We start from the raw sequence: 21,485 nt of genomic DNA, 5'->3' as shown, positions 1-21,485 counted from the left end.
GCTGTGAGGGGTGTTACAGTGGAGGACTATGGAGGGCGACTATGCTCGTGCCAAGAGGAAAAAATCTTGCCAAGCAAAGAGAGTATACAAAGCGCTGCTCACTAAAGCCTGTGACCCAAAGGGGGTCACCTCAAAGCTTTACGTAGCGGAGAGAAAATGGTCCGCACCTGCTTCCTCCAGGAGGGCGCGAACTGAAGGCAGAGGGAGGTCCCAAGGGGCCAGGCGTCCCCTTCTGCCACTCGCACAATCTCTCCCTCGGTGCCCACATCAAATGGGTGACCTAGAGCTGACCCAAAGGGAACTCGAACCTCCTCCCCGCGCCCTCCACCACCTCCAGGGCGGACGCCGACTCCCAACCGGCAGGATGTACCGAGCCGGCCGGGAGTGTCTCACCTTGGTCTCCATCCCTCGCTGTCGTCATGGTGACCGCCGGAGCCACGCAGCCCCGCCCCTTCCTCATGACGTGGCCCCGCCTCCTCCGAACCCGGAAGCGCGAGGCTCGCGCCCACTGCGCGAACCGTTCGGGAGGGGGGAGCGCGGCAGCTGAGGCTCGCCGGGCCGCGCGCCCCGCCCCTCGGAGGCCCGCCCTCCAGCTCGCCCCCACAGCCCGCTGTGCCTGCGGGTACTGAGCGCTCCGGCAGCCGGCGGTGACCCGGACCCAGCTGCCTCCCCGGCCCGCGCCCCTACTGGAGGGAAGAGCCGCTTTGGGGAGGAGGGAAAGGGACGTGGGGGAGGCCACGGCAGGTGAGGGGTGGGCGAGGCCCTGGAAGCGGGGTGTGGGTGTGTGATGTGTATAGGTTTGCAGGTGGGTGTGTATGTACTGTGTGCGGCTGCCTCTGTTGGTGTGACTTTGTTAGTGTGGCCCCTAGTGGGCCGGTCCATGTGATCATGCACGTGACCGCATGTCCCTCTGTGTATGTGTATCTGTCTGAGGTCAAGTTTGACTTCCTGAGGTGGTCGTTGTACTGTGACTCTGCCTTGTTGTGGCTTTCAGAGGCGGGACTGGGAAAGGGTGGGGTCTGTGTTTGGATCATCTGGGGATGGGGGTGCGGGTCTCTTGACCAGGGCATACTATTGTAATCTGGTCCCGGGGATACACTGCTGCAGCCCAGGAATATGTTTTTCAACTTTTAAGAACTCTGAGCAGAAGCTAGTTATTTTGAAGATTGCACCTCAGCCTGAAAGTGACAAATGTCTTTGTCATTGCTCAGTACCTGGTGTGAGACTTGTGAATGGGGGATGAGGAAAGTAACAGGACTAGAGTGCTTTGCTTTCCTTCTTCTGGCTTTCCTAGGGAGTTATAAATTCTGCATTTATGCTGCTGCTTTGTCTCCTTGTACAATGTTCCAGCTCCTGTTAGCAGCATGATTCAAGAGACCGAGGAGTAACTTAATAGCTGTGTGCAAATTTCCAAGAGCTTTTATACCAAGACAGTACAAGATGAGGTGTCACAGAAGAAATGTCAAGTTGGCAGCTTTTCCTCCCATCAGGTTTAGACAATAATGGAATAAGTTCCTGAAGAAAAGAGGGATAAATGTTCCCCTAAAGAAATCTGGAGGAAGAAAGGATAGCTGTGTACTGGTGTGGTGAGCTGTTGAGATTTGCATTAAAAAAGCCAACTGCATTGCCTGGAGACTCTCAGGTCCTAATATTTAGTTACTGCTGGCATTAATAATCACAGACTGTCCATATGTGGATCAACTAAAGATTGAGATAAAGGATCCAAAAACCTGTGACTAGTTAATCTGGTTATGTGACTTAAACATTTTTAAAGATGATTTCATTGACTGTAAACTGGCAGGTTCTGTTGAATCCCTGAGGGGTAAGTGCATGTAATTCCTGATGCACACTCACAATTGGCAATTTTATTGTCTAGCACCACAGGGCCAGAGAGGACTGACTGTCCAAAGTACTCCCTGAGGAGGGATTTCTTTAGGCAAGATTAAGGCTGATCTCTGTAGCCCTTTTCCCACCAGCATGAACAGGTGCTTTTGTTTTTGCGAAGAATTGAATTGTGAGAGATCAGATCAGTGTTGAGCTCCTGGTCGACATTCTTTCTTATTTAATACTGACCAGTTTGGTCACAATCTCAGTTAACCTTTTTTTGCCATATACAGAATGTTCCTCTCGTGACTTGGAAAAGTATACCCCTTTAGTGAATGAAAGAGAGCTCGGAGAACAGACTTCCTTTTCATACCACTCACAGCTGCTTTCTCTTTGCAGCAGTGAGTTTTTTTGTTGTTGTTGTTTTTTTTTTTTTTAACTTAGATGTCAGTTGGTCAGATGCAACATTTGGTATCTATCTTACCTTTCATGTATTGCCAAACTAACACAAGTGTTAAAATCACTTGCCTCTACAAAAATTTGGTCACAGTTGGGTGGAATCTCTCCATCCAGTGAGATTTGTTATAAAGTGTTATACTGAGGTGGTTGTGAATAATGCTGAGGACTGTGGTAAGACACATCTTTCTACTTGTTGCTCTGGGAAGAAGTGGATGTCAGTGAATGTGTGTGCCTGTGTATGATCTGTATGTCTATGATAGTTTGGTTTGTACCTTGCAGCTGATTCCAAAACTGAATTAATTTATCCCAAGTCTGGCAAATCTAGAAGCTACCTTTCTGGCTTTAAGTAGCTTAGATGTTTTATAAACCTACTGAGTAGATTCCAGTGGCTTAGATTTTTTTTTTTTAACATGTTAATATTCGTTAAGAGAAAATGGATATGCAAAGAACAATTTTCTTTATTCCAGGATGAATTATAACTACATCTGTGCACACTGATTTCAGCATAAGACTGGCTAATGATATTCTTGGTACTTTTGAGAACAGCTTATGATTTTAACAAACTTTTCTAAAATTACCATCCTAGCCTTGAGGGAACAGACCATTATTGCAATGTCAGGTTGTAAATCAAGTTTAATAATGGATGCCTACGTCTCCCATCTCCTTGGGGTTTAGTAACCCCCCCCCCAAGATTAGAGGTAACTGTTATGATTGCTAAGTTCCCTGAACTCCTGAGTTGGCAGATGTGGAGGGCCAAAAAGGAGTCCCCAGCTCCTGGCCAGTCCAGAGAACTGCACCTGCTGACCAACCACTCAAAATAACAATTCAGAGTCAGCCCAGGAGGTAAGTGTTATGGTCTTGAACACATCCTAGCCTTGTTAGGAAATCCAGACTTGCTCTGGGGGTAGAGGACAGGATACACAGCAAGTATTTGAATCCTTCCAAACCAGGGGGTGGAAGTTCCTCGTTTGGCAATAAGAATCTGCAACAGGGAGCTATAATTTCAAGTTCCTGTTACGACAATACAGATGCCTGAGCAAGGAGGGGCAGCCTTTCCCTTGAAGATGCCCAGCCATTCCAAAGCTGTTAGATCCCTGGGTCAGAAGAGACTCTAGGATTGCCTGATCCAGTCTCCTTAGGACATAGTCATCCATTTAGTCAACAGATAATGCCTGTTCTGTGCCAAGCACTGTTCTAGGCTTTGAAAATACAGTGGTGAAACAGTCATAGATGGGAAAGTAAGCTCAAAGAAGGTCAGTGACTCTTCCAAGGTCACGCAGCTATAAAAGCTAGAAATCACTAATCTCACCACAAGAGACTGCGTATTTCTTCTAAAGACCCATGTTTTGTTGCTGGTTATAGTGCCTTCAAGCCTGTCCTGGTATTTGATCATAGCTCTTTCAGAGGAGGGTATATCACATTTAATCACATCAAGAACTGCATTAAGAACTACATGTGAGGTTCTGAAACTGTTCTGCTAGAGTTAGATTTATGGCATTTTGTGACTTGATCAGGACGCAGGCTTCTATTACCCCCTTTCTCTAGTGTGGACTGTTCCCTGAAACTCTATCAGACATCTTTGTTAAAATGGATTCTTAAGATACTGTCAACACATAGGTGATGGTACTGCAGTTTGGAATCATTTACCTAGGACAGGCATTCTGGTGTCAGAACACACTGTCCTACCTCTGGTCCTAGCTCTGCAATAGACAGGAGATCGCTGGTAAGTCATTTAAGTTTTCTAGACCAGGTTCTTCATCCGGAGGAACTAAGAAAGTAATTATCTCTCAGGGCCCCCTCCTGCTCTGTGACTATAGGACTTCACCAAATTGTTTTCTGTAGTTTAAGTATATACTGACAAGGTAAAATAGCCCATTTCTTTGGTTTTACCATTTAAAGTATTGTTTTTATAGCTAGACCAGACTCTACATTTGGTTCTGATGTAAACATGAATTCTTGACATGAAACATCACATGCTTTTATTTCAGGGTTAACCTCCATTTCAGCTAATCATGGGAGAGATTAAAGTCTCTCCTGATTATAACTGGTTTAGAAGTACAGTTCCCCTTAAAAAGGTATGTATGGTTTTACTACACCTCTTATTTGCAAAATCTTGTATTGTTTTTGTTTGTGACTTAGATGTTATGCCTTAACAGTGTTTGAGAGTAAAGGTTATTGCCAAATATCAGGAGTCTGGGTCGTAGGGCATAAAGTTCACCCCTTCTTTGTCAAGTGCAGTGAACTCTTGAGACGCATTCAAGAGTAAAAGTGGGTATAACTGTACTCATTATTTTATAATTGCTTTTGTGTATTCAAGCAAACAGGAATATGTGTCCTCTGTAGATAGTGGAAACCTTGCCGCAACAGCAACTATATAGTACGTGCAGTCAGATTCGATTATAAAGCCTTTTCCTGTTCCTCAGATTTAAGATTTTCAATGGGCCACATTACAGATCCTCTGTAATGGTAGCCATTTTCAGGAAATCTTATTTGCCTGAGATGTCATTCACAGTGAAGTTTGACTGTCGACTCTGAGTCCCTAATTAATCCCAAATGTTTGGGGATCATACTGGACAAAAGCTAGTTAAGTCACAGAGCAAAGTCTTTGCTGATCCCTTTGCAAAAGTATGAGATGAAAATCATCTATGTCTCTGTTATAATTATTTTGTCAGGGTAGACATCTGTGGAAGTGCCATGCAGGTTTGAATTAACAACAAAACTATTCTCCATATAGAAATTTGAGATACAGTTCTCCAAGTGTAAACAGAGTATCTGCTAGACAACTGGCACTGTTGTAGGAGGTCAGCAGATACCTTATTTCATTCTTAACAGTTTAACAAAGATGGTATCATGTGCCCCTCTTGCAGATAAGAAAACCAAGGTCCAGAGAGGTTAACATGTTAAAGGTCACTCAGCCTGGTAGAGTCTGCCCATTAAAATCAAATTAATCTGACTTCAGAGTCAGAAGTACTTGACTGCTTACCAAAGGGAGCTGCCCTTCCTTCTTGTTCCCTGGGAAACTCCTGCCCATACTAAATGATAATTGGGTCTTGCAGTCCCTCTACCTTGTCCCATCCCCTCAAATAATTCATGTGCGCTCATCTTGATAGCTCACTTTCTCAGCAAGCTGATCACCAGACCCCAAACAACCCACACTTCTCTAAATATTCTTAGAAGTAGTTATAGGAGGTAGTTTGGTTGATGTGATTTTCTCCAGTTGTGAGATGAGTTTGGTCCACAAGTCATGATAAGTTTGCTTGAAATTTCGTGGTGCTAGATTTTAAATTATCAGATAGATATTGCATCTTCTAAGGGATTTCTGACAAAATTGCCATTCAGAGAACTCTGAGAAAATTGAAGTGATAAACAACTTTTAAGTATTTATGGCTTATATTCAGAACATACTATGTCAATTATATCTCAGTAAAGGGGGGGGGGAGAGAACATGCTATTTTTGTTACTTTTCTCCCAAATAGATTATTGAAATAACTTCCTGGAAAATTTCAGAGATCTAAATATTCTTACCTCATATTAGTTTTATTATTACAAGATTGGGATTTACTGTGTGCACTGTCAAAAGCCATTAAGAGATTTTTACCACAATCATAGCCTCCCAAAATAAAATAAGAGCAAAATTGTGTGTGGCAAGATGCCAAGGGCAGAAACATGAGTATGAGATATTACTGTCATCATCTGTGACCTGGGGAAGTCTCACAGGGAATTGTTAGGTTCCTCTGGACTGTGCCTTGCCCCGTTTGTCTGCTCCCAGTGATGCCAGTGATCCCAGTCAGTGTGTTACCATCCACAGTGACACCAGGGGCCCACAGCACTGCCAGCTAGGAGCTCTCAGAAAATAGAACCTGGAGGCCTTAAATTTTTTAATGTAAAAGTAGGATAAATAATTGATTTGCACTGGCAAAAGTTCAGGAAGTTCAGGTACTTTTCCAAATATCACAAAAAAGTCAGCCACAGAAAACAAAAAGTAAACTATCATGCAGTGAATAATACTAATATCTAACACTCACTGAAACTCTCCCTGCCAAACTCCACGCTGAGCCCTTGACTTGTCTCAGCTCACTTAATGCTCATCTTTTTTCCCTTTGGGTTAAGAACTACTAATTCAGGAAGGTTTCTGATGCCCTTCCTCCTCCCAACCCTCTTTTCTCAAGAAAACCAGTTTTTTCCTGTGCCCATTCCTTACACCTGACTGACTGGTTTGAAACATTCTTCCAGAACAGGGACACCTACACCTGCTGTGTCCTTCCTCTTTAGCAAAAGTCTCCCCCTCAAAGACGTGGTGTAGATCAGGTTCCAGAACCATCTCCTGAGTGGTACCATCTCTCCCTAGTTTGTCCCTAGAGCCTGGAGTCTTTCCTCCCCTCCGGACAGCACTGGAGAATGACTCTGCAAATTGCCTCCTACACACACACAAAGCCAGAGTATGGGGAAGAAATGAGATGCCAATTGCAGGGTTTACTGTTTAATGGTAAACAAAACAGGCTTTTATAATCATGGATGGGAAGGAAAATGAAAAACTGATTTAAAAAAAAGCTTTATAGTCTTTGGAAGGATATAAGGCAATTTTGTACAGTATGTTAGCACATAGAAGAAGGAAAAAGAGACCAAAGCAGTTTATTTATTATACATGCTAGTCTGGTGTGATCCCCAGGGTACCTTGTAACAACCAAGTTGGTGGCATTAAAATTATCACAAAAATTATAGTGTAAAGTAACAATATCAAACCAAATCCATAAGGTTGTCCATTTTTTTTCTTATAACTTTCCCTCCAGATTATCGTGGATGATGATGATAGTAAAATATGGTCGCTGTATGATGCAGGCCCCAGAAATATCAGGTGTCCTCTGATATTTCTTCCCCCTGTCAGCGGAACTGCAGATGTATTTTTCCGGCAGATTTTGGCTTTGACTGGATGGGGTTACCGGGTTATAGCTGTAAGTATTATTGATTCAGTATTACAGTTCAAGTCCACATTTTTTGGGTTTGGTTGTGTTTTTTTGTTTGTTTGTTTGTTTGTTTTTTGTATGTGGGTACTTCTGTTCCTGATTAACTATCATAATGGGCTTTTTTTTTTTTTTTTTTTTTTTTTTTTAGTTGAGGTAAGATTGTTTTCCTTCTTTAAAATGTGAAATGAAGCCTTTGGAAGGAAGGCGGTGTAGTACACGGACATACAGAGATGCAGAGGGTACAAACTTCTATGGAAACCTCAGTGCCCAGCTTTTATGTACATTCTCTTAACTCTGAATGGTAGGAAGCATTGTCCTTGTTTATAGATGAGGAAATGGAGGTCCAGCCATTTTGGTGATCGTGGCAGGTCATGACCACTAGGTGGTGGAAGGAGAACCAGTCTGAGTCTTCTGACTCCATTTCCACTCCTGGTTCATTACACCACTGCCTGCAAGGGAGCTGAATGTGCAATATTATACAGCAGAGGGGTCTGCTGACATTCAGCTGACTGAAAGCTTGCTTTAATGTAAGTCTTTGACTGTTGGGATGGGTCTTATTATAGCCCATACTCTCAGCATTTACTTAAGAAGTTTTTTGTTTCTAATTGTTATTTTATCACTGAGTTTGGTCTAAATCTAGTTTCCCATTGGTCATTCTTGAATCTCTTCTGGAAGAACAGTGTAGGTGAGGAAGGCACCATTGTTCGTGACGCCTCGACTGTGTAACAACGGAGGCTGGCCAGGGGCTCCTGGGTGGCTCAGTCGGTTGAGAGTACAACTCTTGATTTCTGCTCAGGTTTGTGAGATCAAACCTGATCTCACAATCTGCCTCTCTGTCTCTGTCTCTCTCTCTCTCTCTCTCTCAGTAATAAATAAATAAATGTTAAAAACAAAAAATAATGGAGGCTGGTCTCCTTACTTCTCAGGAAGGAGAGACTCTTGGGCTTTGGAGTTGGCACTTGTTTGCGGGAGCCGGAACAGTAACATGTAAAACAGGTCTCCCTGTGGGAATATTGCTGTTACTGTACATTTTATTTACTATCTGAAGGAGAGAAAATGTGGACCAGATCTCTTTTCTCGGAAGGTAACTTAAAGTTTTACTGGGTTTACCACCAACTGGGGCCACACGGAACAAATCCAGTTCTTCCCCCTGACAGCCCTTCTCGAGAAAACTAGTTATTGTCAGCTTGCTGCCTTCCCCCCAGGTCTTTTCTTTCAGGAGAAATTCTCCACATTCTTTGATCATTCTTCATGTGGCATGTTTTGAGTCTCTGCAACATAATCCTCCCTTGTTCTGGGTTTTCATAATTCCTCTTGGTTGACGGCATTTCAGGAAAGCGGGGTGGCAAGCACACTCATCCCAGCCCTCCACAGCCTAAGACACGACAGTACCTTTCCTGGTAGCCTCTGTTGATCAGCCAGGGAGGGGAAACTGAGCGGCCACAGACGTCTCTCCCACTTCAGAGCACTGTCTGAAGTTGACTGTGTGTTTTTTGCTCCAAGCTGGCAAGTCCAAATTGCTTTGCCTTTTGGCTGGCTATTTCTTCTTGCCCTCAAGCTTCTTGATGTGGGATTTCATTATTTCATTAGCTAGATAATGAATCAAGAAAGGGCCAGGGGCACCTGGCTGGCTCAGCTGGTGTAGTGTGTAACCCTTGATCTCGGGGTTGTGGGTTTGAGCCCCATATTGGGTGCAGAGATTACTTAAAAATAAAACTTAAAAAAGAAAAGGCCAGTGATGTCTTCAAAGTTACTTTGTCCTTATGTGCCTAACCCCACGAAGTTTGTTTTATTTATGTAGTTATTAAAATGTATGTATTCATTTTTGAGAGAGTGAGAAAGGGGCAGAGAGGGAGGGAGAGAGAGAGAATCCCAAGCAGTCTCCACACTGCCAGCAAGGAGCCCAATGAGGGGCTTGAACCCATGAACCGTGAGATCATGACCTGAGCCAAAACAGACACCTAACCAACTGAGCCACCCAGGTGCCCCTACCTCACAAGATTTTAAAACTTATTACATACTTATCTAGCAGTTGAAAGGTACCAGTCCTTTTGTCATTTACATTTTTATTGAGATAATTATATAGGTTCACCTGTAGTTTTCAGAAATGATACAGAGATATCCCTTTTATACTTTGCCCAGTTTCTCTCAATAGTAACATTTTACAAAACTGTAGTCAGATATTGTAACCAGGGTATGATATTAATACAATCCACCAATCTTAGATTTCCAGTTTTACTTGTACTCAGTTTGTGTGTGTGTGTGTGTTAAGTTGTGTACAGTTTTATCCCCTATCTTGGGCATAGATATTTTTAAATTAAAGCCTTCATAAAAAAATATTTTTACACTATAGGTTTCTTTTCCTTTTTGTTTTGTTTTTAATGTTTGTTTATTTTTGAGAGAGAGAGAGCACAATTGGGGGTCGGGTAGAGAGAGAGGGAGACAGAGAATCTGAAGCAGGCTCCAGGCTCCAAGCTGTCAGCATAGAGCCTGACGCGGGGTTCGATCCCACAAACCGAGATAGCATGACCTGAGCCAAAGTCAGACCCTTAACTGATTGAGCCACCCAGATGCCCTATAATAGCTTTCTTTTCTATCATCCGACTCCAGTTCTCAGATTATCTGCTAGGGAGCAGCTGTTCTTCATCCTGTCAGAATAGTGGAATCTCATCCACAAATGAGATTTTTAATAGTAAAAGTAACATAATTACAACAAATCTAAAGTTATCCTATTATATACATGATAGTATCAATTCCAGCAACTTGTTAATGACAAAAGGAATCTAAGTTCTTAAAACAACTAGCCTGTCAGACAGGTTTTGCTTATTATTAAAGAGAGTGGAATTCTTTGGTGACAAGCTGGAGTCCTCTAGAAAGGAGGTAGTGACTTGTATTTCTTTTCCTCCTCCTCCTCAGCTTTTATAGGCTACTTAAGGTCAAGCACCATACTTTTTTGGCCACAAATAAAGGTACAAGAAATCAGATATGATGCCTGAGTCAATTAAGAAAAGAGGAACAATTTTATTGAATACGCACTTCAAGCAATGCTGCCAAAAAGAGAGGGAATTCTCCTTAGGATTTTATTTCGAGTTCTCCTGAGCCATACTTTTAGAATTAAATTGGATTAAAGGGAAAACAGTATTTTTTCACTTGAAAGGGTTCTGCTCCTATTCACCCTTGAACCTCAGAGTTTCTTAGCTATTTGGAAAGGAAACAGACATGAATTGAAATTATTATTCACATAATATCTCTTGTGTGCTATTCTTTTTTTAAATTGGTCTGTTAGGGGGCACCTGGGAGGCTCAGTCGGTTGAACAGCAGACCAGTTTAGGTCTTGATCTTGCGGTTCGTGGGTTCAAGCCTCACATTGGGCTTGCTGCTTTCAGTGCGGAGCCTGCTTCACTCTCTGTCCCCCACTCTCTCTCCCCTTGCCCTACTTACCCTCTCTTTCTCAAAAAATAAATAAAACATTGAAAAAATAATAATAATAAAATAAATTGGTCTAGGGGCACCTGGGTGGCTTAGTTGGTTAAGCGTTTGACTTCAGCTCAGGTCATGATCTCATGGTTCATGGGTGTGAGCCCTGCATTGGGCTCTGTGCTGTCACCTCAGAGCCTGGAGCCTGCTTCAGATTGTGTGTCTCCCTCTCTCTCTGCCCATCCCCTGCTCATGCTGTGTGTGTGTGTGTGTGTGTGTGTGTGTGTGTGTGTGTGTGTGTTTCTCTCTCTGTCTCAAAAATAAAAGGAGCAGAGCTTGAGCAAATGAGAAATGCTATTATGGGAGTCCTAAATTTTGCATATATATATTTTTTTAATTTTTTAAATATTTATTTATTTTTGAGAGACAGAGTGCAAGTGTGGGAGGGGCAGAGAGGGAGACACAGAGTCCGAAGCAGGCTCCAGGCTCTGAGCTGTCAGCACAATGCCCGACATGGGGCTCAAATTCACCAGCTGTGAGATCTTGACCTGAGCCAAAGTTGGATGCTTGAATTGACTGAGCCACCCAGGCTCCCCTATATTTATTATTAATTAATAATGTTATTATTTCAGTTGCAGTATCCAGTTTATTGGGACCATCTTGAATTCTGTGATGGATTTAGAAAACTTTTAGACCATTTACAACTGGATAAAGTGAGTACCCTAAAACTAAATATTTACATGTGATTTTAATGCAGCATTTACATTGTAAAGCCTGGTATTGTCTTTGTTTTGTTTTTAAATGATACTTCTTTTGAGATATAATTCACATACCATTCAATTTACCCTTTTCAAGTGTGTGAGTATGGTTTTTAATATATTCATAGATAGGTACAATATATATTTATATGTAAATATAAATATATTTTATATATAAATAAATATAATATATTCACAAATAGGGTCAATTTTAGGTCATTTTTTTCACCCCAAAAGAAACCACATATTCATTATTAGTGACTCCTCACCTTTCTTCTCCTACCCCTGGCAACTTAATCTCCTTTCTGCCTGTGTAGATGTACCCATTCTAGGTATTTTATATAAATGGAATCATGCAGTATTCATCTTTTTTTTTTAATTTTCTTAGTGTTCATCTTTTCTAACTGACTTCTTTCATTTAGCATAATGTTTGCAAGGCCCGGCTATGTGGTAGCGTGTATCAGTACTCCACCTTTTTATTGTCAAATAATATCCCACTATATAGGTGTACCCCATTTTATTTATCCATTTGTCAGTTGATGCACGTTTGGATTGTTGCCATTGTTTGGCTATTAGAAGTTACACTGCTGTGGGGTGCCTGGGTGGCTCAGTCAGTTAAGCATCTGACTTCGATTCAGGTCATGATCTCACAGCTTGCGAGTTTAAGCCCTGCATCAGGGTCTGTGCTGACAGCTCAGAGCCTGGAGCCTGCTTCAGATTCTGTGTCTCCCTGTCTCTGCCCCTCCGCTGCACTCTGTCTCTCTCTCTCTCTCTCTCTCTCTCTCTCTCTCTCTCAAAAATAAAAAATAAAACATTTTTAAAAATTAAAAAAAAAAAAAGAAATAACACTGCTGTGAACATTTGTGGACATGTGTTTTCAGTTCTTTTGAGTTTGTACCTAGGAGTAGAATTACCAAATCATAGTTTTCTTAAATATAAATTACTGAGTGGTTTCATTTTCTAGTGTAATCTGTAGATAATATTTTCTTACTTGTATTTGCATGCACAGATTGTTTTCTTGATGGGATGTATAAATTGTACTTAAGTGCAGTGTTTCCTAAATGTTGAACTGCTATCGATATTTTCATCTAAGGATTATGATGACATTATGTATTCTGTGGTTGGTGAGAAGTAAAACTACTTTTTTTTTTTTTTTTTTTTTTGGTATTTATGTTCAGGATTGATTGTTGTTGTAGTATCCTTCTTGTGTTTGTTTGCAATTAGGTTCACCTGTTTGGGGCTTCTTTGGGAGGCTTTTTGGCCCAGAAATTTGCTGAATACACACACACATCTCCCAGAGTCCATTCCCTCATCCTCTGCAATTCTTTCAGTGACACCTCCATCTTCAACCAAACTTGGACTGCAAACAGGTAAGAACATGAACATTTGGCCAAAATTCTTAGGATTTTCATTCAGTGGAATTTTGAAAATGTTGGCTTGGCGGGGGGTGGGGGGTTGTTGCACTAAGCGGTGGGGGTGTGGGGGTGGAAAGGGCTTGTATCTTCCTCTGTCTTCTGAAACTGCCCTGGCTTTTAAAACTAGAAACAATCACCTTTGCCAAAGAAAAGAATGGAATGAACTCTGAATTTAGCTATTTCTATTACTCTGAATTATGGGTTAGCTTTGTTTACTATACATTCATGTGATCCTAACAGGTCCTCTTCAGTTGCATATGTAACTAATATGGTGTTCTACTTGTTCCGCCTACTATGTTGTTAAACAGTTCTGTATATTGACGACACAGTGTTTTTAGGCATTTTGGCTTCCCCCAATTTTTCATCATGTTCTGCAAATCATTGTACATGTTGCTTTTTTCCTTCCCTTTCTGGGTTATTTCCTTGAAATGTGTTTCCAAAAACAGAGAGAATACATTTCATCTGCCAGCACGTCTTGCACATCATGACACTTTAGTGTTAGTCTGCTTTCGGAAAGATGGAAATGGTGGCCTGCTTCGTGGGGCCACCCATGGGGCGCTTGTTTTCTCTGAGTCATCCTTTCATTGAAGAGTCCACTTTAGGAGTGCCTGGGTGCCTCAGTCAGTTGAGTGTCCGACTCTTGATTTTGACTCAGGTCATAATCTCACAGTTTGTGGGATTGAGCCCCGTGTCAGGCTCTGCTCTGACAGTGTGGAGCCTGCTTGGGATTCTCTTTCTCTTCCTATCCCCCTCCCCCTCCCCCCACTGGAAAAAGAAAAGTTATTGAAGATAACATTTTGTTTATTTATTTTTAATTTTTTTCAATGTTTATTCATTTTTTTAAGAGACAGAGACCTAGCATGAGCGGGGGAGGGGCAGAGAGAGAGAGAGAGAGAGAGAGGGAGGGAGACAGATACAGAATCCAAAGTAGGCTCCAGGCTCTGAGCTATCGGTAGAGAACCTGACATGGAGCTCGAACCCACAGACCTCAAGATCATGACCTGAGCTAAAGTCGAATGCTTAACCGACTGAGCCACCCAGGCACCCTGAAGATAACATTTTAAGTAATTTGATAAGTATCTAATAGTACCTTAAAGCTAATTTAATGTGATTTTTTTTCATTGCTAGCAAGGCTAGACTCTACCCTAAAAGACAAAGCTCCATGAGTAAACATACCTGTATGATCAGGTTGATTTTTCACAGAATTCTCTAGGTAAACATTGTGTTTGTTATTTTCACATTTCTTTAAAATTGTAGGTAGAGCATGCAACTCTTGATCTCTGGATCATGAGTTTGAGCACCACATTGGGTGTATAGCTTACTCAAAAACAAGTTGTACTCTGTTCTCTTTAAAAATGTTTTCTGGGGCGCCTGGGTGGCTCAGTCGGTTGAGCGTCCGACTTCGGCTCAGGTCACGATCTCGTGGTCCGTGAGTTCGAGCCCCGCGTCGGGCTCTGGGCTGATGGCTCAGAGCCTGGAGCCTGCTTCCGGTTCTGTGTCTCCCTCTCTCTCTGCCCCTCCCCCGTTCATGCTCTGTCTCTCTCTGTCTCAAAAATAAATAAACGTTAAAAAAAAAAAATTTAAAAAAAAATGTTTTCTGGTGTTATCTCAGTAGTTTACTCAGCATTTGTGCAACAATTTCTTACATACATTAGCTACAAATAGTTCATGTCCGGACAATTCACTAAAGCTCATTGATTATTTTTGATGATTTTTAATGTTGTTTTAACTGTCACAAGCCAAGACTGCCCCTACTTTGTTTGTGCCCCTGCATATGAGCTACATTTTATCAAATATCTGAGTGCTTACTTTGTGCCACACATTGAGGCTACAGGGGCAAGCAAAGCCAACAGGGCCTACCCCTCAACAGAGGGTACCTCATCACCTTGAGAAAATAAGGAAACCCATGGGCGGGATGGAGAAAGTTAACTGAAAGAGGGCCCACTGGCCTTGTGAGGGAAGCTCAACTTCCAACAAGCCAGTCCATTGAGAACACGCATCAGAAGGTAGTCTGCACTTTTTATAAGTCATTTTCACCATAGGTTTAGAGAAAGTAGTGGTTACCGTATATAATGGCTCTCAATTCTTGTAATTAATGGAATAAATATCAACTAAAAATCACTTACAGAAATCCATAGATTGAATTGCCTTGAATTAGCCTAATTGAATCTACTAGGAGAAAACTTTGGCAGTATAACAGCTCCTTCATTTTGCTATTTTGAAATATCAATCAATCAATGTGATATAAACCTGAAGGTTGGGATCTTAATTTTTCAGTTTTCTAAAGGAAATAGTTTAGCCATTGGAAATAAAGCCAAATAGTAAAAAAAGAAAAAAAATAGTAATAATAATAATAATAAATAATAAATTCTCAGTATTATCAAAATGTCTACCTTGGCAAAGAAACTTGAAATACCACTTATAGGGGCGCCTGGGTGGCGCAGTCGGTTAAGCGTCCGACTTCAGCCAGGTCACGATCTCGCGGTCCGTTGAGTTCGAGCCCCGCATCAGGCTCTGGGCTGATGGCTCGGAGCCTGGAGCCTGCTTCCGATTCTGTGTCTCCGTCTCTCTCTGCCCCTCCCCCGTTCATGCTCTGTCTCTGTCTGTCCCAAAAATAAAAAAAAATAAAATAAAATAAAAAAATAAACTTAAAAAAAAAAAAAAAGAAATACCACTTATAATTATTCTAAATTCTCAAATAAAACTTTAATCATATTAAACCGTAACTCTTTGAGAGCTCAGGAAAATGTATATAAAAACAAGATGCTTTAAAGCTAGCTCTTTGGAAGAAGAGATAGGTCTTTTTATCTCTAGATCCCAAGAACATAGCTAATACAAAGCTTCAGTATTGAATGAATATTTGCTACTTTTGTGTAACCTTGCAAATTTAAATTATCAGGTCCTTGTTTTACAGCTTTTGGCTGATGCCATCATTTATGCTCAAAAAAATAGTTCTTGGAAACTTTTCATCTGGCCCAGTGGACCCTTTGATGGCTGATGCTATTGATTTCATGGTGGACAGGGTAAGGATCATGGCGTTGGGGTGGGGACACCTTATACTAGAAATTTTTGTGTCTCCTTGCTTCCTGATGATATATCTGTCTCATTGAGTATGTATTAGAGATGTTGGCTAAACCGCCTTCCATATCAACTTTAACACACCCACACAGATTATTACTGTTGGTAAGTAATTCAACAGAATCACTTGGGGGAAGCTTTTAAAAATACAGATTCCAGGGGCACCTGACTGGCTCAGTCAGTATAGCATGGGACTCTTGATCTGGGGATCATGAGTTCGAGCCCCATGTTGGGCATGGAGCCTACATTTAAAAAAAAAAAACAAAACAAAAACAAATTCCAAGGCCTCTCCAGCCCATTGAACTGGAATCCCTGGGTGTGGGATCTGGGAACCTGTGTTTTTACTCTGTTCCCCCTCTTTCTCCTTGAGGTGAATCTGAAGTAGCAGGTCTACAGACTTGGATTTAGGGACTACGGGGCTAGATGGTTTTTCTGAGGTCTCTTCCAGCTCCAAAATCTCTTAAAAATGTTTATCTGTCACTTATGAGTTATAGGAAGTGGCTTGCTGCCCACAGGTACCTGGTTGAAGAAGCAATTCATGTTGAGGGCTATGGATGCCAGGTTCCCACAGTAGAAAAATGCCACCACCTGGGAGGCCCATGGTCTCACAGATACATTATATTTCCTCCTTGGTGATCTTTCTGGACCCACCACACGTGATACCACCTTTATAAGCACAAATATTACACTTAATGGAAATGTGGGAAACAAAATTAATTCAAAACCTTTGCCTGTGTTTCTTCCTACAGCTGGAAAGTTTGGGTCAGAGTGAACTGGCTTCAAGACTGACCCTGAATTGTCAAAATTCTTATGTGGAACCTCATAAAATTCGGGACATCCCTGTAACCATTATGGATGTAAGCTTCCTTTTAAGTCAAATAGATGTTTTACCCTTTTAACTGTATATATCAAAATCCTCATAATTATTTTATAATTTTTCAGTGTACCTCTTCCAATGCTGCCTTGGATTTTTTTTACACCCTCCCCCCACCCACTTTTTCAGTTCTAAAACAATCAACATATTGCTTACCCTATTTTTTTCCTGATAGGAATAACACCATTGAACTAGGAATAAACATAAACAAACATGGTAGTCCTTACCCATTCTGATATATTTTTGCTACAGTCATCAACAGATATTGCACTTTAGCTATTACACATCTATGTAGCAAAGAAAAGTTGCCTCATGGAGTCAGAGAATCAAGAATTCCATAAAATCTAATTAGCACAAAAGCTTGCTTCTTATATGCTCGAGTTGTGGTAAAATATATGTTACAAAATTTACCATTTTAACCATTTTTAAGTGTACATTAAGTAAACTTAAGTGGCATTAAGTACATTTACAGTGTTGTGCAACCGTCACCATCATCCATTTCCAGAACTTTTCATCATCCCAAACTGAAGCTCTGTACCCATTAAACACTAGCTCGCCATTCCCCCCTCCTTCCAGACCCTGGTACCCAACATTATACTTTCTGTCTCTATGTATTTGACTATTCTATGTACCTCACGTAAGGTACATAGACTATGTACCTCATGTAAGGTACATAGACTATAAGGAATCACATAATATTTGTACTTCTGTGTCTGGCTGAATTCACTTAGCAGAATGTTTTCAAAGTCTATTCATGTCGTGGCGTGTATTAAACGCTGAATAATACTCTCTTGTATGCAGGTACCACATTTGGTTTATCCAGCATCTGTTGATGGACATTTGGGTTATTCCACCTCTGGGCTATTGTGAATAATGCTGCTGTGAGCATTGGTGTACAAATATCTGTTTGAGTACCTACTTTCACATCTTGTGGGTATATACGGAGAAGTGGAATTGCTGAGCCCTATGTAATTCTGTTTAACTTTTTGAGAAACCATGATACCATTTTCCACAGTGGTTGTACCATTTTACATTCCCACCAGCAATGCACAAGGGTTCGAATTGTTCCACATCCTCCCCAACACTCGTTATTTTCTGTTTTTTCATAATAGTGATTCTAATAGATGTGAAGTGGTATTTCATTGTGGTTTGGCTTATTTTTTTTTTCAACGTTTATTTATTTTGGGGACAGAGAGAGACAGAGCATGAACGGGGGAGGGGCAGAGAGAGAGGGAGACACAGAATCGGAAACAGGCTCCAGGCTCCGGGCCATCAGCCCAGAGCCCGACGCGGGGCTCGAACTCGCGGACCGCGAGATCGTGACCTGAGCTGAAGTCGGACGCCCAACCGACTGCGCCACCCAGGCGCCCCTTATTTTTTTTTTAAATCATGTAACTATTTTGCCTCATAAACGGGTTTATTCCTGGATTCAAATAATGTTTTTTAAGAATTGATTTTTGTCCAGAAATTTACAAGCAATAACTTCTCATTCTTCACTGTAACCTCTACATTCCGACATTGACCATGACACAGAACAAGCTTTTCAGTACTGTTGGTAAAATATTTTGTCCTCACAGTGCGTTTGCTCTGTTTGCCCATCTTTCAAAGCTGAGCTCATGTACCCAAAGTTTGGGTCACTGGAAACTGTGTTTAAACTTTGGCAAGTTGGAAGTGCCGTGTGTGCGTGCGCGCGCGATTAAAAAAATTACTTTTTGAAAAAATATTACTTTCTGAAAACTTGCTTGAATGTGTGTGTAAACATAAGTTTATGTGGGCAGTAAATGATGTCTAGAATCATACACTCCAAACTGTTAACAGTAGTTCCCCAAGGAAAGGATCTGGACTTTTTCTTATACTCTTAAAATTTTTGTTTTTTGTTTTTGTTTTTGTTTTTCACTAAGCATATAGTATTTATGTAACTGTTTTTAAGTAGTAATAAAATTGACACATTCTTTTGGGATTTTAGTGATCTTTTTGAAATTAACTGGCATTTTCAATAATGATTGTTCACTATTAATATTCTTTTAATTCAGTTAACTCTGTTTGAGGGGAAAAAATTCATGGTAGACTTTTCTCCCAAAGAATGCAACAACAAATTCTGTAGCTTATGTTAGAAATCACCAGGGATCAGTAGGAGGAGGTGGCCCAGGCTGGCCAAGGTTCAGCAGCATCTCTTCACAAGAAAGAAATGCTTTGGGAAGCATTTTCCATGATGTGGAAAGAACATATTAAAATACCAGTAGGTTTCAGCCTTTGTTTTTTTTTTTTTTTTTAAGGTATTTGACCAGAGTGCACTTTCAACCGAAGCTAAAGAAGAAATGTACAAACTGTATCCTAATGCCCGGAGGGCTCACCTTAAAACAGGAGGCAATTTCCCATACCTGTGCAGAAGTGCAGAGGTGAATCTTTATGTACAGGTAAGTCCCAGCTTGGAAGCCAGGGCACTTTGAACCCACAGTGTATAGTTTGAAACACAAAGCTTGTTTTTTTTTTAATGGTGGAATAGGAGAACTACAGAATTCTCTGTAAGAATGAGGCACTTGCTTGATAAAAGTGGTTTACATTAATAATTTAAAGCAGAATTCAAGCAGGTGTGTTAGAGACAGGTGACTCTCTGCCTACCATCTCTTTTCTAAGAACAGCAGGCCTATATCCACATACCTAGAAGTAGCCATTTGGTATGATGTGACCTTGCCTCCTGGATACAATGAATTCAGTCAGAACAGGATACCAGATTCATGAAGCAACTTTCCTGATCCATTTTTAGTGCATTAAAATAATACACGCAAAAACTGACAAAAACTGCCACTTTGTCCTCTACCTTAAATGGATATTAAAATAGCAGTGAGGGGGTGTGTGGGTGGCTCAGTCGGCTAAACGTCCAACTCGGGCTCAGGTCATGATCTCACGGTTCATGGGTTCAAACCCTGCATAGGGCTCTGTGCCAACAGCTTGGAGCCTGGAGCCTGCTTCAGATTCTGTGTCTCCCTCTCTCTCTCTGCCCCTCCCCCACTTGTGTTCCCTCTCTCTTTCTCAAAAATAAGTAAACATTAAAAAAGATTTTTTTTTTTTTAAGTTTAAATAGCAATGAGAAATTGCTGCTTTGGCAGTTTGGCAAGAAGTATCAAGAACTTCAAAAAACAGTCATGTCCTTTGGTCCTGTCATCCACTTGTGGCAGTGGATCCTAAGTAGAGGACCCTAAATTCAGAAAAACTTGATGCCTGGAGCCCTTCGTGATGATCTTGCTCTGAACAGCAGAGGATGGGAAAGACCTGAGTCACAGCAGCAGGACAGGAGGGTAAACAACAACTTATGGAGTGGTGTGCCACCACTTAAGATGATGAAATTTATAGGAACTTGGGAGAGACCTGTTACATGTTAAATAAGGAACAAAGATCCCAAACTGTGGGTGTTATTTTTTAATGCTTATTTATTTTGAGAGAGGGGATCAGGAGGAGCAAAGAGAGGAAAAGAGAATCCCACACGGGCTCTGCTCTGTCAGCACAGAGCCTGACACAGAGCTTGAACTCAGAAACTGCAAGATCATGACCCAGGCCCAAAATCAAGAATCAGATGCCTAACTGACTGAGCCACCCAGGCGTCCCTCAAATTGTGGTTTTTAAAAATACTTGTTTGACTTCTCTGTGTTTTCCAATTTGTCTCTTATTAGTACATATTGCTGCGTAATTTTAGAAGTATAAAATATGCCATAGTGACATTTAAAAGAACAATTCTGTGTTTCTACAGATACATTTGCTGCAATTCCATGGAACCAAATACGCGGCCATTGATCCGTCGATGGTCAGTGCCGAGGAACTTGAGGTGCAGAAAGGCAGCCTCAGCGTCAGTCAGGAGGATCAATAGTTGTGGTGTTTGTTGTTAATGATGCGTGATCCAGAGAGTTCTTGTACAATCATGGTGTCAGTGCCCGCCCGGCGGCCTCTCCATTTGGCTGTCAGGTTCACCGGTTATCACTGTGTTTGGAAGTAGGACTGATTGTCGTCTTTGTGACAGGCGGCAGCTCTTCTAAGCCAGTGTAACTGTTCCCTCTTCGGTTTTTTTAGCTTTTGAATTTGAGGAAGTACTTTTGAAGACTCCCATTTTAAGAATTGTGAAAATTTTGCTACCAAAAGTCGTCACCACTGTGTTCTTAAGCGAATATTAATTTCTGAAGTTTGGGATTTTGTGAGGGTTTGTTTCCTTTCTTTTCTTTCCTCCTTTCTTTCTTTTTATGTTATTTGCTGTAAATGCTGCACATCCAGATTGTGTATCAGAAGGACATCAGTTATTTTTATGAATTCTTGGTTATTGCCGTTATCAAGTGCCAAGCTGTCACCTACTGTGTGCTCCCTGCAACATCAACTACTTCTACTTTCCAGTTATGCAGAATCATTTTCAGTTTTATCTGTTGTCTTTCTAGCCATTACAGTCATTTGGAATAAAAACTCACTTTCAGCGAATGGCTTTGGTGATTATTGTAGCTGCCCAACTGGGCTACATAGACATAGGACTTTCTGACAAGAAACCGTGGTGGTGTTGGCCAATTTGGTATGACATTACATAAGTTACTTAATCTCTCTAAGTTGCAGTTTGCTCATTGTAAAGTAACAGTAGGTCTCATTTATTGAGCTATTACTATGTGCCAGTTACTTTTCATACCTTCTTTCTTCCCCCTCAATGGGAATGTGTCTTAAA

General features: G+C 41.3%; 1 protein-coding gene across 3 annotated transcripts; it reads left to right on the top strand.

Moving 5' to 3' along the window:
• Positions 1-493: 493 nt before the first annotated feature.
• On the top strand, positions 494-21,250 carry SPG21 (SPG21 abhydrolase domain containing, maspardin). 3 transcript variants are annotated; one of them, XM_040492979.1, is made up of 10 exons: positions 494-744; positions 2,870-3,126; positions 4,272-4,358; positions 7,074-7,235; positions 11,297-11,377; positions 12,647-12,792; positions 15,737-15,860; positions 16,665-16,772; positions 19,066-19,206; positions 20,538-21,250. In XM_040492979.1, the coding sequence occupies exons 3-10, from the start codon at positions 4,296-4,298 to the stop codon at positions 20,652-20,654; spliced, it is 942 nt and encodes a 313-aa protein (XP_040348913.1). In that variant the 5' UTR covers positions 494-744; positions 2,870-3,126; positions 4,272-4,295; the 3' UTR covers positions 20,655-21,250. The 3 variants fall into 3 exon arrangements, with proteins under 3 accessions (XP_040348913.1, XP_040348912.1, XP_040348914.1); XM_040492978.1 differs by lacking the exon at positions 2,870-3,126; XM_040492980.1 differs by lacking the exon at positions 2,870-3,126 and having other exon boundaries at positions 498-744; positions 15,752-15,860.
• The last annotated feature ends 235 nt before the right edge of the window (positions 21,251-21,485 follow it).

Source organism: Herpailurus yagouaroundi, unplaced genomic scaffold (genome assembly GCF_014898765.1).
Source record: "Herpailurus yagouaroundi ecotype Mexico unplaced genomic scaffold, PumYag 184, whole genome shotgun sequence".
NCBI lineage: Eukaryota > Metazoa > Chordata > Mammalia > Carnivora > Felidae > Herpailurus > Herpailurus yagouaroundi.
Note: the sequence above shows the minus strand (reverse complement) of the source record. Positions and strands in the feature narration are given on the sequence as shown.

What these genes read in the sequence shown, in the direction of transcription:
- SPG21 (XM_040492978.1), top strand. Translation starts at nt 4,296, where the DNA reads ATGGGAGAGATTAAAGTCTCTCCTGATTATAACTGGTTTAGAAGTACA. An exon ending in GGGGTTACCGGGTTATAGCT is followed by an intron (nt 7,236 to 11,296) that starts GTAAGTATTATT and finishes TTATTATTTCAG; the next exon opens with TTGCAGTATCCAGTTTATTG. An exon ending in TTGATTTCATGGTGGACAGG is followed by an intron (nt 15,861 to 16,664) that starts GTAAGGATCATG and finishes TTCTTCCTACAG; the next exon opens with CTGGAAAGTTTGGGTCAGAG.